Raw genomic sequence first — 13,476 nt, 5'->3', positions numbered from 1 at the left:
AATAAATGAATCACTTTGCTGTATAGCAGAAATTAACATAACATTGTAAGTCAACTATAGTTCAATAAAATAAATTAAAAAAATAGAACCACATAAAATTTCACATAGGTACGCATCCTTACAACTTCACTCATAATTACACCTACAAATTTTAGTCAATCTATCAACTAATGATCATGTTAAAAATCAAGAAGTTTTACGAGAGTAGTGTAGATTTTTGGAAAAAATTCCATTTCAATTTATGTGAATGTTTTATAAACCAGAAAGTACTAAATAATATACAATGTTGTTTTTATTGCAATGTCCTTTTGGCTTCTAGAATAATTGGAGATGTCATCAAATTAAAATCACTCAACATACTAAATTACAAAATTTTATTCACTGTAATTCAATATGAAATTCACATGTAAAGTAAGGGAAGTCAGCTTTCTAAGAAGTTATAACAACATATATAATAGACAGGAAGTCAACAAAGATAAAAAACAGAATTTTTAGAAGTCTTCCCACAATTTCATCTTCCAGACTTGTGGGGTTAGTAGTAGAAATTAACATCCAGTGTTTACACGTCATATCCAAACGCTCCTGCTCCCTAGGGGGAAAAGAAAGAGAAAACGTCCTTAAATGAACACATTTATAACCCTGATTCTTTAAAATCAATCTCATATTTGCACTGGAAAGAAACAGTGATCAAGAAATGTCTTTCAAGGCTTCCCTAGTGGCGCAGTGGTTGAGAATCCGCCTACCAATGCAGGGGACACGAGTTCGAGCCCTGGTCCGGGAAGATCCCACATGCCGTGGAGCAACTACGCCCAAGCGCCACAACTACTGAGCCTGTGCTCTAGACCCCGCGAGCCACAACAACTGAGCCCGCGCGCCTAGAGCCCGTGCTCCACAACACGAGAAGCCACCGCAATGAGAAGCTCCTGCACCACAATGAAGAGTAACCCCCGCTCTCCACAACTAGAGAAAGCCCAGGTGCAGCGACGAAGACCCAATGCAGCCAAAAATAAATAAATAAGTTTGTAAAACAAACAAAAACAGCTCAAGGAACTACCAGAATTACCCCTCTCTTTTCAATGATATCCATAATTAGTTTATTTTGGAAGTCTTATCTGCAAAGTCATTTACAATCATTCTTATGGCATCAGTGAAATTGCCATTCTTCTAACCTGTACAGTGGGTATCAACAGGAAATGAGAATTTGAAGACATGGAAAGAGGCATGTGATAAAATTCTTAAACATTAAACAACACAAGGTTTTTTTCATTTCCCTGATCTTTCCTCAAAATCCTTTCTCATATTTTGGTCACTTAACCAGACATTAAATATTTTAATTTCTTCCACACTTCTGTGTTAATCAGTTTTTGTAACATCTTAATTTTTTAAAGTATTACGGAATTTTTAAAGATATTAATTTGTGGTCTGCTTAGTGCACTGTCGGAACATTTCACATGCCTGTCAGGTAGGGAGTTTAGAACCATTCTTAACTCCTTTTTCCAGGAATGTAAACTTGGCCTTACATCCAAGTCCCTTATACACACTCAACTTAAAATCAGCATCAAGGGCTTCCCTGGTGGCGCAGTGGTTAAGAATCCGCCTGCCAATGCAACGGACACGGGTTCGAGCCCTGGTCTGGGAAAATCCCCCATGCCACAGAGCAACTAAGCCCGTGCACCACAACTACTGAGCCTGCGCTCTAGAGCCCGAGAGCCACAACTACTGAGCGCACGCGCCACAACTACCGAAGCCTGCATGCAACAAGAGAAGCCACCACAATGAGAAGCCCGCGCACCGCAACGAAGAGTAACCCCTGCTCTCCACAACTAGAGAAAGCGCGCGCACAGCAAAGACCCAATGCAGCCAAAAATAAATAAACTTTAAAAAATTTATTTAAAAAAATGAGCATCAATATTTTTAGAAAGTGGCAAGATCGGGGTGGGAAAATATTTCTTGCTATTTTTCACTCAAACCCAAAAAGGCAGGTTGAGTTTTAAGAGAGAAGGTGAAAGAGAGAGGGGGAGATAGATGAGATTCATACAAGTATCTTCTTCCACTTTTAGCAATCTTGATTATTTTCTATAATAACTAACCCCCTTCCTAAAGGAGGGAATGGCTTGCCCCAAATTACACAGCAATCACTGGCAAAGTAAACGCCTAGAATTTCCCTTAAGTTCAACAATTCCTTGTGCCTATGTTTGGGAAAGAAGGGGTAAGAATAACACATGGGTTCGCAAAGCGATTTTCCTTCCCTCCTATGGCCTCCACCTCCATCTTGTGTTTCTTCAGTCTGTGCTCTGAGGGGTACCTTCAATTTTCTCCAACAGCGGTAAAGAGAGAGACTGAATAGGAAGTGAGGGAAAGACCAGACAACTAGTGGGGGTCGAAGAGCGCGCAGAAACCCATTTCTCACCTGACTTAATCCCGGGTAGTGGTTGATAATGCTGCTCCTGGGTTTTCTCTCCAGCTGCTCTTGCTAGAACAAAGTGCATTCAGCACAGGTGGTCTCTTAGCAACCTTGGTTCCTGTGTCAAAGCACAGCGAAAGCTTTTATTGGATGCTGAGGAGGTCTGTGAAGTGGCCGAGCAGGGAGCCTGCCTGGAGAAACTCTAAAATGACTCTCAAAGAAGTCAGGAAGGAGATGTCGAAGAGTGGAGTTCGGCAAACGTGACACGTTGATTTCAACATATCACAGAATTGTATAGCTGAAAACTAAACTTTTCACAAAAAGTTTAAACTGAACTCTATAATTTTCCTGGCAGGCCAAACACTTACCACGCTTTTATTATTTTATTTTATTTTTTGGCGTGCCATGGGGCATATGGGATCTTAGTTCCCCCACCAGGGATTGAATCCACACCCCCTGCAGTGGAAGCAGGAAGTCTAAACCACACTTTTAAAACAATAGGTCTCAGGGGGTGAGGGAATGGAAGAGATGTGTAAGGGTTACACATGTACAACAAGTAGATAAATAAGTCCCGGAGACCACTGTAATACACAGTACAGTGAGCACAGACATAAAAGTGTGTTATAAACATTAAACTTGCTAAGAGACTAGATTTTAATTGTTTCCAGCTCTAGAAGCATTAGAAAGTGGAGTGAATTTATTACAAAAGACCAGGCTGTAACATTCAGCCATAAATGGAAAATTATCCAACAAAATGATGGTTATTACAACTACGAAATAATAGAAAATACTACTTAGAAAATTATGTTAAAATATTTAATTATGATTAAAAGCCATACCTTATGAACACCTATTATACTCCTGGACAAGCATGGATAATCACACCAGGATACATATCCAAACATTATTTGTAATATCCTCAACTTAAAAACAAACCAAATACCCATTAGTAGGTAGATAAATGCATATAATGGAATATTATACAATAATGAAAATTAAGCTCCAGCTACATACAAAAACAGCGATGAATTTTACAAACACAATATTGAATTTTTACAATAATGAAAATTAAGCTCCAGCTACATACAAAAACAGTGGTGAATTTTATAAACATAATATTGAATTTTTTAAAAGCAAGGCACAAAAGAAAATGCACAGTGTAAATATATTTACGTGAAGTAGGAAAACCGAGTTAAAGGTGCATGGTTTAGGGGTGTATATGTGGGAGGCAATGGTGTAGGTGGTGAATTGATCAAGAAAAGCAAAGGATTGGCTACCGTAAAATCAGGGTAGTGGTGGTGTTAGTGAGGGGAAGGGAAGGGCTGCACGGGTGTGGGGAGCCTCCAGCAGTATTTCATTTCTTGTCCTGGTTGGTGGTTACATTGGCAATCATTTTTTAACTACTTGCTAAACCGCACATAGAAATTTTATAGGCTTTTCTGTAGGTACGTTAGACTTCACAATCGAAATATTTAAAAAAAGGAAACAGGACTATCTACAAATGTCAATAATGGTCATAGTGGTCGAGTTTGGGTGAAGGACTGTATGTGATTTTTTTTCCTTGCTTTTTCCACTTCTCACATTTTCATTTAAAAGGATGTTGCTTATATAACTTCAGAAAACGAAAGAAAGCAGTCCCATAATGGCTAGTCCTCTTTCTTTCCCATATACTTAAAAGTAATGTATACTGATTTTATTTTTGTCAAACCAAACATTTTAACAAATATGAATTCGGGAAAATTAAATGTCAGTCAAAGATTTTAATGAAAATATTTAACTTACATTTTATCCAATAAATTACATATTTTCATTAAAACGTTTCACTGAGACATTTCATTTTCCTTGAGTTTACACTGTCTCTTTGGCTAAAGAACATGTTCTAGTCTCATTCAAAATGTTCAGGAGAAAGAGGAATGTTGGTGGTTTCTGTTGGCTCTTCTCAGTGTTAGATCTGTTTCTAGATTTAAATCATTGGAAGGACAAGACTCTGCACCATCGTAAGTTTACTAGCACACTGAGATTTTACTGTGGATTAAAATTATGATTGTCGCAGTGTTTGATTTACATTTTGCCTAATTAGTTCTTACTTACTTTTCTAGAAGCTTGGTAATCACATGTTTTTTCTTTGCAGGGACATTCTTTTACAGGAAAGGCTAGTTAACAGCAGCATTTTCAGGAAAAAAAATGATTTGTAGTGTTTTTCTTATCGGATAAAACATGCACTAAATAAATGTAAAAAATAAATTAATTAATAAATTTGAAACAAGCTAGGACACTTCTAAAAGTATGCTAGAATGTACTGAGTGTGACTATCTCAAGACCGTGGTCTTATCTTGAATGCAGTATTTAAAAGTCGTAGTTAAAAATAACATCACCTCCAATTTCTGATATAAGACATCCTAGGTTATAGAAAAATGGTACAGATGAACCGGTTGCAGGGCAGAAATTGAGACACAGATGTAGAGAACAAACGTATGGACACCAAGGGGGAAAAGTGACAGGGGTGGTGGTGGTGGGATGAATTGGGAGATTGGGATTGACATATATACACTAATATGTATAAAATAGATAACTAATAAGAACCTGCTGTATAAAAAATAAATAAAATAAAATTTAAGACATCCTAGGTTATTTGGGGCCTAATATATTTCATGTTGAAATTTCAGATGACTGCAAATAATTTTCCCTCCCATTTAAATGCCTCTACGTTCCTTTCTTTTCCCTATTTCCAAAAGGCACTGAGAATCAATTTATTTTGTAGAAATTAATTTATAGAATGTTATACTTAAAATAGAATGAATACTCTCTTATCTAGTTTAAAAAACTTGTCTTTATTATATTTTCTTTTGATTCCATCAAGAGTCCAAATAATCTAAATCCAAACTGACCTGTTCATTGAATGGTTGAATAGTGGAATCCTACAAGGTAAGTTAGACTAATGGCGAGTAGCAGTAACTTTTGGTCTCTGGGGGCTGAACTTCACTGCATTCTCTGTTCTTCACCCTGCCATCAGTTTGTAGCCTCTGGCCTTTCAAACCTTTATAATCTTGATTTTATATAAAACAAAGTTTCTCAAGTCAACTCTGACTCCTGGGACCATAGTGCATTTGCTAAATGGCTTGGTCCCCTGGCCAAAATAAAACAATGCAAAACAAACAAGTAAAACCCCCTCTATTATATAAAATTATTACTGGTACTAAGACTTCACCTGTTTCTCAATCTCTCTCAGCCTCTACTATTTCCCGATTAGGCGTGGATTCCTGGTCAAGATAAAGAACAGAACATACTTTGCAAAGTCTCTTTTTAAATCCAAAGAAAACACTTTTCACTGGGTTCAAGATTATAGTCTTAAACACATGAGTCACACTTCAAAAATATTTCCTTTTTCGATAAGAATTTGCTAATTCTACTCCTTGTTTCCATCAATATCTAATGGTCAAGATAATATTGACAGAAGTTCCCTAGAGACAAATGTTGAAACATGAGACACTCTTGCTGAATACGTCACTTAAGTAAAGTATAATAATTACCATTTATTAAGGGTCTAGTGTGTGCCAGGGCGGTGATTATGCACTACTGGGGCGATGGAGCAACTGCCTAAGGTTCTGTGCTGGAGCCTTGATGCTACTAACCCAGGACTCCCATCCCCAGATGCCACTCTGTTTCAACTACATGGATTTATTAATGTTTTCAAATGAAAAGGAAATGGACTAGACTGAAATGGAAATATCCACATGTAATTATCGATGGCCACTCTTCTTCCTCAGTCCTGGCTCCTTTCTGTATATGTGAAGTGCTGGCTGAACGATGGGATGGATAGTCTTGCAGTTATCCCTCTGGGCCTGAGAACCCTAAATTTGCCTGAATAGTTTTACGGGAGTCAGTTTTATTCATATCAAAACAACCTGCTCTTTGTAAATGGATCATTCACAGGCCACTACTACGAGCTTACTGTCTAGCAACCCGATTAGGTGAAAGTTCAGTTTTTTAAATCTGTGTTTTACTAGCTTTTACTCTCTGCAATTTTCTTTTCTTTTATTATTAGTTTGTTATCCACCCACTGATCAACCTATGGCTGACAAGTTCCTCCCCTTGAACATTTTTTTTTTTTTTGTGGCTGTGCACGTGGCTTGTGGGATCTTAATTCCCAGACCAGGGATAGAACCCATGCCCCCAGCAGTAGAAGTACCGAGTCTTAACCACTAGACTGCCAATGAATTCCTCCCCTTGATCTTATCGACATTAGCTGGACAGAGAAATAACAAGAATGCTTCCAGGACTTGGTGGTTGAGAGGCGGGTCTGACATAAGACTGATAGGGTTTGACTTGGATCTGCCACTTACCGTGAGACCTTGGACAAGTTACATTAACTCTCTGTGCCTCAGTGAGCACTTCTATACAATGGAGATGATAGTAAGAGTAGGGTGGTGTGAGAATAAAATGAGATAATATCAATACTTGTGCCAAGTGAGTGCCTAGTGAGTGCCTACTAGGCACAAGTCGCTCTTAATAAGCAAGAGTGACTATCGTTGTTAATTATATTCTACCGTATTACCTCCTAGATGGTACCCCTTGAATAAATCAGTCTTCTCAGTTTCTCTTTGGACACCCAAACATGCAAAACTGTCACACATCTACTCATCCTTTGAAACCCAACATACCTCCTCTGTGATCTTTCCTGACACCCTCAGGCAGAATCTATTGCCCACTTGCTGTAACATATTGCAACTGACAACCATGTATTGTGGTTATTTGCATGCCACCCCCCACTGGAAGGGCTGTCTTCCTAGAAAGTGGGGATGGCCTTACCCATCCTGGATCCCACTGCCTCACGGTACTGGATGCTAAGCAGTTTTCAACAAATATTGATTTAATAACTGCACCTCAAGGAGAAGCTTTCTTGGAAGACCAAAAGTTCATTTTGTTCCAAAGACGATGACGACAAGAAAAACCATATATTAAGTCTACTTTTCCCACAAATTTTTATTCTTCAAAAATAAAATCACGAAGTTGGGTATTTTCAGTATTGTCTCCATATGGAAAATGTCTCTTTCCCATAAAATTTATGTTTAATAAAGTTATCTTTTAGAAACTTGAGAAATCATATGGGAATTATATCTTGTTGATGTTTTTGCTTTTGTTTTTGTTTGCTTGTAATTAGGGAAGCTAGTCAAGTTGTTGGAAGGCAACAAGAGTTTGGCACTGGCCTACAGGGTTTTAGGATTCGAAGTGTCCCGCTGGGATGGCTACTGTTTCTCTGGCATAATTGAGATTTGTCCCCTTAAGATTCCAGAAATAGATGATGGTGTGGTAGGACAGGAGACATAAACTGCTCAAATATGAGTCATTCAGAAGTCAGCTGAAATTCAGGCATATTCAACACGAAGTGGGTTTTGTGTGTTCTGTAAGCTTCTAAAATGGAGTTCAAGGTGCATTTTCTGAACTAATTATGTGAGGAATTACATGAGGAAGGGAATTTAACAGACAGCTGAGAAATCAACTCATCAGTGATATGAGCATTGTATGTGAGGAAGCTTGAATGAGAATAATAGTAAGGGGCATATGGCTTGACACTGAAATGATTACAGGCATGATTGTTATACCTTGTTTCCTGATTAAGACACGATTTCAAGGAGATCTTTCTCTCTCCAGCTAAAAAAAACAGTAGTGGAAAATCGGAAATCTTACAGAAATGTTGGCACTGGAAAAGAAATTTGAAATTTCTTAAAACTTCTCATTTGACAAACGAGAGAAGGCACCTTGCCTGAGGTCACACAGCTACTTTTCTTCTGAGCTACTATAATAATCGCCTCAGCGACTTTTTGACATTTATGATAAATTGGATTCTGCGTTTCACCAGACTTGGCTATTTGAAGATATGTGATCTTCATCACCTCCCAACTGCTTTGATTCAGGCCAAGGCAAGACCAGGGCGTCCAGAAGAGAATAAGTCACAAGTGAAAACTGGAAAACTTGGCAGGTCAGACTCACAAAACTCGACAAAGTGGACTTCGCCTGGAAACAGAACCACGTGCCTTGTCACAGATGGTGGGTCAGCAAGGTTTGGGAGCCGGATGGAACTGGTTTGCGATCCTGGTTCTGGCTGGTATTAGTGCTGGAACCGTGGATCGGACATTTCACCTCACCTGCCACCCCATCTGGAGACAGAGACAATCTGTTTTGCAGGGGATTGAAAGGCTTTTATTCGTAACTACAGTTAAGAAGGGCCTACACACACTGTGATTTTAATCTCATAAAGCCTTATGAGGTGAGTTACTAATTCTCCTATTTCCTTAGTTGGAGAGATGGATGACCCGAGACTTTAGTGGGCTATTCGCGATCACACACCGGGGATGACCGGGGATTTGAATGGAAGTGTGTTTGGCTCCAAAGCCTTAGCCCCTGCAGCATCTCAGGATTGGTAAAAGAGGTGAGCCTAGAGCCCAGCATGCTGCCGGGCAATTGGTAAAATAATGGTTAGGGTATGACAAAGCACTGGAGTCAGAAAGGGGGCCACTTCCTGCCGCCCAACAAGGAGGGAGAGGGGTGAGCATGGACTCAATGAACGAGAGCAAACAAATGGACTTAAGCGATGGGAAGCCCAGGAAGCTGAGCATGCACAGACATGTAGGCCACAGGGCACTGTCTGCCCTGGCAGCGCCCATGAGGGTCCACCCGATCCCCCAGGGGTACAGGGGGGTCCCAGACCTGTGTGGAATCCCTCTACTTTTCTCCTCTTCAACTGTATCTCTCATGCTTTCTCTGCATGTCAATATCTGTCCAGTTTGGGCCTTCTGCCATCTATGACTGTGCCTCAAATGTTTTGAGTAAATATTCCGGCCCTTAAATGAACTGTTTTTCTACATATGAACAAGCACCTCCTCTTAATCATCCACTACCAAGACTCCCAAAGGCTGAGATTTCCCGCTACCCCATTCCTGCCCCCAAATAGGAGATGGCATTGCCCCTAAGAAGACCTAAATTACTCAGTTATAGGTACTTTACATTAAGAAAGATTCTGGAACCAAAATAATCAAAATGTTTTCAACCGTCTCCCTGCCAAGTTCCCCAGCCCTTGCCAAGAATCACAGCTGTAGCGCACTCTTACGAGGCCAGATGAACTGCCCAGAGCTGTGGCCCGGGAACCTCACAGGGCAGTGCCACTCGCCACCAGTTCTTCCACGTTGTGACAAAGCACGAGTGGGGCCGAGGCCAGGTGCTTATTCGTTGCGTTTGGGGTTTTTATCTGCAGAACTCACATATCCAAACGGGTGTCATTGCAGGTTTGGGGTGGAGGAGAGGTCTCTGGACCTGTTTGACTTTAGTAAAAGCATTTGGCCAAACCTTTTAAACTACCTTCTCAGCCTGCAACATACACTTCTCTGCCTAAATTCACTGGTGAATTATTAAGGTGCAGGTTTGATTTCGGAAACCAGCTAAGTGTTATCCGGAGTCAAGTTTAGCTGAGAAGGTAGATGGCCAGGTTGGAGGACAGAATTTCAAGTTCAATGAAAAACTGTGACCTCTTCTAAGACCAAATTATATTTCTTTTTTAAAAGTAATGAATAAGTTTGTTTATTTATTTTTGGCTGCGTTGGGTCTTCGTTGCTGTGCGCGGGCTTTCTCTAGTTGCGGCGAGGGGGGCTACTCTTCGTTGCGGTGCGTGGGCTTCTCACTGCAATGGCTTCTCTTGTTGCGGAGCACGGGCTCTAGGCGCGCAGGCTTCAGTAGCTGTGGCCCGCGGGCTTAGTTGCTCCACAGCACGTGGGATCCTCCTGGACCAGAGCTCAAACTCGCGCGCGTCCCCTGCATTGGCAGGCAGACTCTTAACCAGTGCGCCACCAGGGAAATCCCCAAATTATATTTCTATCATTTAGCACAGGGCTTGGAACAAAACAGGCGCTCAATTAAAAAAAAAAAACTGGAGGCGGGGAGGATGAGATGCGACTTTATGGTGCGTTTTTCTGTGCCTCAGAAGCTTGTTACTTAGAAGGTGAACCCAACGAGGAGCCCTAAAAAGCACTGAATCATTTTCTAAGAATGTACAGCTCTCCAAGGGGAAGTCTGACCAATAATGCCCACTTTCAGTGGATAAGTATTGGACGCGATGGCCCTGTGGAATGCCAGCCAGATCCTGTCTGTACTTGTCATGTACCACGGAACAAGCCCATTCTGACTTGTAACAGAGTTACTCATGAAATGACTTCTTTCTCCTACCATATTTAGAGTTTACTGACCCTTTGCTAATCTAGCACTGTGTGTTCACACAGTGGGAATTAAATAAACATTTGCAGAATGACAGCTTGCGGTAGAAAACAAAAATCTCATCCTGTCTCCGGAGTGTACAAGGAAACACTTTGGGAAGCAGCTATTCTCTGAGACAACCATCCTTTCTGTCCCATCCAGACACAGAATCGAAGCTAGCAAGGGGGAAAGCAGTCCTTTGGAACCACAGAAGCACATAAGCAAAAGAAAAAGTTTATTTTTATTTACTGATTTTTGGCCGCACCTTGCGGCATGCAGGCTCTTAGGACCCCGACCAGGGATCAAACCTGTACCCCCTGCACTGGAAGTGCGGAGTCTTAACCACTGGACCATCAGGCAAGTCCCAGAAAAATTTTAGAATGCTGATTATAGCAGAGCAGATAAGTTTATTAAAATAATAGTTTATGCTTTGAAATTGTTTTGATGAAGTTCCCCGTCATCATTGATCTTAGCCGTAGCCTAATGTCCTGAGCTAACCATATGCCATCCTCCAATGCCCCCATCCTCAGCATTCCCACTTCTGATACCATCCTAAGGATGAAGTTATTAAAAGCAGTAAAAGCCAATTATCGTCTCTGCAATTTAAAGTTTCCCATCAAAGACCACATTGGAGGCTCCAGGTTAAGAAGATTCAGGAAAAATTCAAATGAGGGATTTCATTAATAATATTACCATACTTGGCCACTTAGACACGTTATGAGTAAAACCCACCACCGTGTCAAACAGGTTATAACTCTCATCTCACAAACAAGGAAACTGAGACTCAAAGAGGTTGAGTACCTGCTTAAGTCACACAGCTTGTTGAGCCAGGGCTCAATACCTAGCCGGCATCTGCCTCCTTCCACTTCCCTGTGATGCCTCCCTTATTTAAAAGCCTGATGCACATGTTCAGGAGAATTGAATGTATGTAACCAAAGCAGAAAACTGTCTTAGTCCGTAGTCCTGAGGAGGGACCGGAGTGTCAGCTTTCACCTTTCCTCAGAGGACCAGGCAGGGCACAAGCTTCAGGGTCCTCCTTTTCCAGACAGAAAACACAGTGACCTACTTTGCAGGACTCTCAGAAGCAACCATTATCAAAAAGGCTGCAAAGACAAAGCCTTTGGCTAAAATCTCAGGAAGGCAGTGAATCTGTGGAATGTGACAGGTGCCCTCTCTGAACCAAATCTCAAACATGGAAAATGACAGGGCCCAAGTCTCCCACCCAACATTCCCCTGCAGACACTTTCCATATGTGAAATTTCTCTTTGGAATCACTGAAATCCTCTCTTTAGAGAGGAAACACAGAAAGGCAGAAATATCTAGCATGGCCACAAGGCTGGCTCAAGTCACTGAGATCTTATTAACCCCTTGCTTCTCCTCCTGCCTTTACTGAGCCAGAAAGAAATGGAAGGAATCGAATTCTAATTCTTTGATCAATCCTATAAGCAGCCTTATAAAAACTGGAAAGACGTTGAAATGCAGGGAGGGGAAACAGGCTTTCGGCGTCTTTGCGCTTACTATATTCCCTCTACCAGAAGGAAGCAAGATTACCGTTAAACTCTCCTCCTCCATCAACATTTTAAAAGCCACGTTTTTTCAAAAACCAAAACTTACTGTTCAGGAGTTTGATAAGCGAAGTCCAAAGTCAATGAGATGATCCCTCTCTTTTGTGACAAACACCATCTGCTCCTGGGTGGCTTGCGAGGCTCGCTGGGCTGTTATTAATAACTGGCTTAGCACTTTCCTGAGAAACCTGAGCCAGGCTGTCACGGGAGGAGAGTGGGGAGGAAGTGACAGACACAGGTGGGATAAATTATGACAAAAATACCCTCAGGCCCACACAGGCGCAAATAACCCATGAGGAGGGGCTGGGCCCCTCCACAATCAACAGACTCTTATGTCAAAGGCCCTCAGGGTTCAACAATCAACTAACCAAAACCTCTTTACTCTCTTGAAAAATGTCACGACTCCTGTAATGTCATACTTTCCTTTGTTTTGCTGAGTAATTCTTTTCCATGGCTATTTGAATATCTTCTCAAACTATGCATTTTTGCCTTGTTCACTTTGACTTCCTCCGTTTTTCAAACATAAACAAATGGATTTTCAAATGCACGTGAGCAATTTGTTGAGGTTTGTTTACCTGTGAGCGTGTGTTTACCTCCTTCCCTTAATGATTCCAAAACCGTTCCTGGCAAAGTGTATGTATGTGTGTGCTCGGGAATGCGGAGGCGGAGTGGGTCTTGGGACAGCATCATACATACGAGGGAAACTGTAGAATTTAAGTCCGAAGAGTGGAAGTGCAGCTGTGACCTGGCTACTGGTTTACAGTGGGTCTTCCCTTTCGAAAAGCCTTATTTCCAAAAAATCCAAGTCTATGCCTCCCCTCCCCCAAGCACTGCCATCATATTGTTCAGACCAGGAACGGCCTGTCTTCAGACGTAAATTATATTAAACACTGACTCTGTGTCTGACTGAAGTGTTAAAAGAAAACTGAGGATCACACAGAAGTTATTGGAATATAAAAAGATACAAACTTGAAGGGAACAATGCTTGTCGAATTGCCCCATTCTTAAGGATCCAGCTGCCTTTCACCCTGGCTCAGGCCTGGTAACTATTCTTTTTCCAAATTAAACTGTTTTTCAACTAACTGCTGGCGGTAGGGAGGCCAGAACATCTCACTGCAAACCTCGCACAGTGAGTGTTTTTCCGTGGAGGCCATTGTTATAAAGAGAAAGTAATACACCAGCTGAATAGATGGGTGAGAGGCAGTGGAGCAGGTACCGGGCTTTATTTTTTTTATTTTATTATATCTTAAGTATTTCTATTAA

The 13,476-nt window shown here is 41.0% G+C and overlaps 1 protein-coding gene across 2 annotated transcripts; it reads right to left on the bottom strand.

The window, feature by feature from the left end:
* Positions 1-361: 361 nt before the first annotated feature.
* Positions 362-12,711, bottom strand: MRLN (myoregulin). 2 transcript variants are annotated; one of them, XM_024765196.1, is made up of 3 exons: positions 12,263-12,711; positions 2,411-2,522; positions 362-589 (listed from the first exon to the last, which is right to left on the bottom strand). In XM_024765196.1, exon 3 carries the CDS (start codon positions 568-570, stop codon positions 430-432), a length of 141 nt encoding a protein of 46 aa, XP_024620964.1. In that variant the 5' UTR covers positions 571-589; positions 2,411-2,522; positions 12,263-12,711; the 3' UTR covers positions 362-429. The 2 variants fall into 2 exon arrangements, with proteins under 2 accessions (XP_024620964.1, XP_024620965.1); XM_024765197.1 differs by lacking the exon at positions 12,263-12,711 and having other exon boundaries at positions 368-589; positions 2,411-2,749.
* Between the last annotated feature and the right edge of the window lie 765 nt (positions 12,712-13,476).

The sequence above is a fragment of the Neophocaena asiaeorientalis genome, unplaced genomic scaffold (assembly GCF_003031525.2).
Source record: "Neophocaena asiaeorientalis asiaeorientalis breed wild unplaced genomic scaffold, Neophocaena_asiaeorientalis_V1.1 scaffold183, whole genome shotgun sequence".
Taxonomy (NCBI): Eukaryota; Metazoa; Chordata; class Mammalia; order Artiodactyla; family Phocoenidae; genus Neophocaena; species Neophocaena asiaeorientalis.
This window is presented reverse-complemented; position numbering and strand designations above follow the sequence as displayed.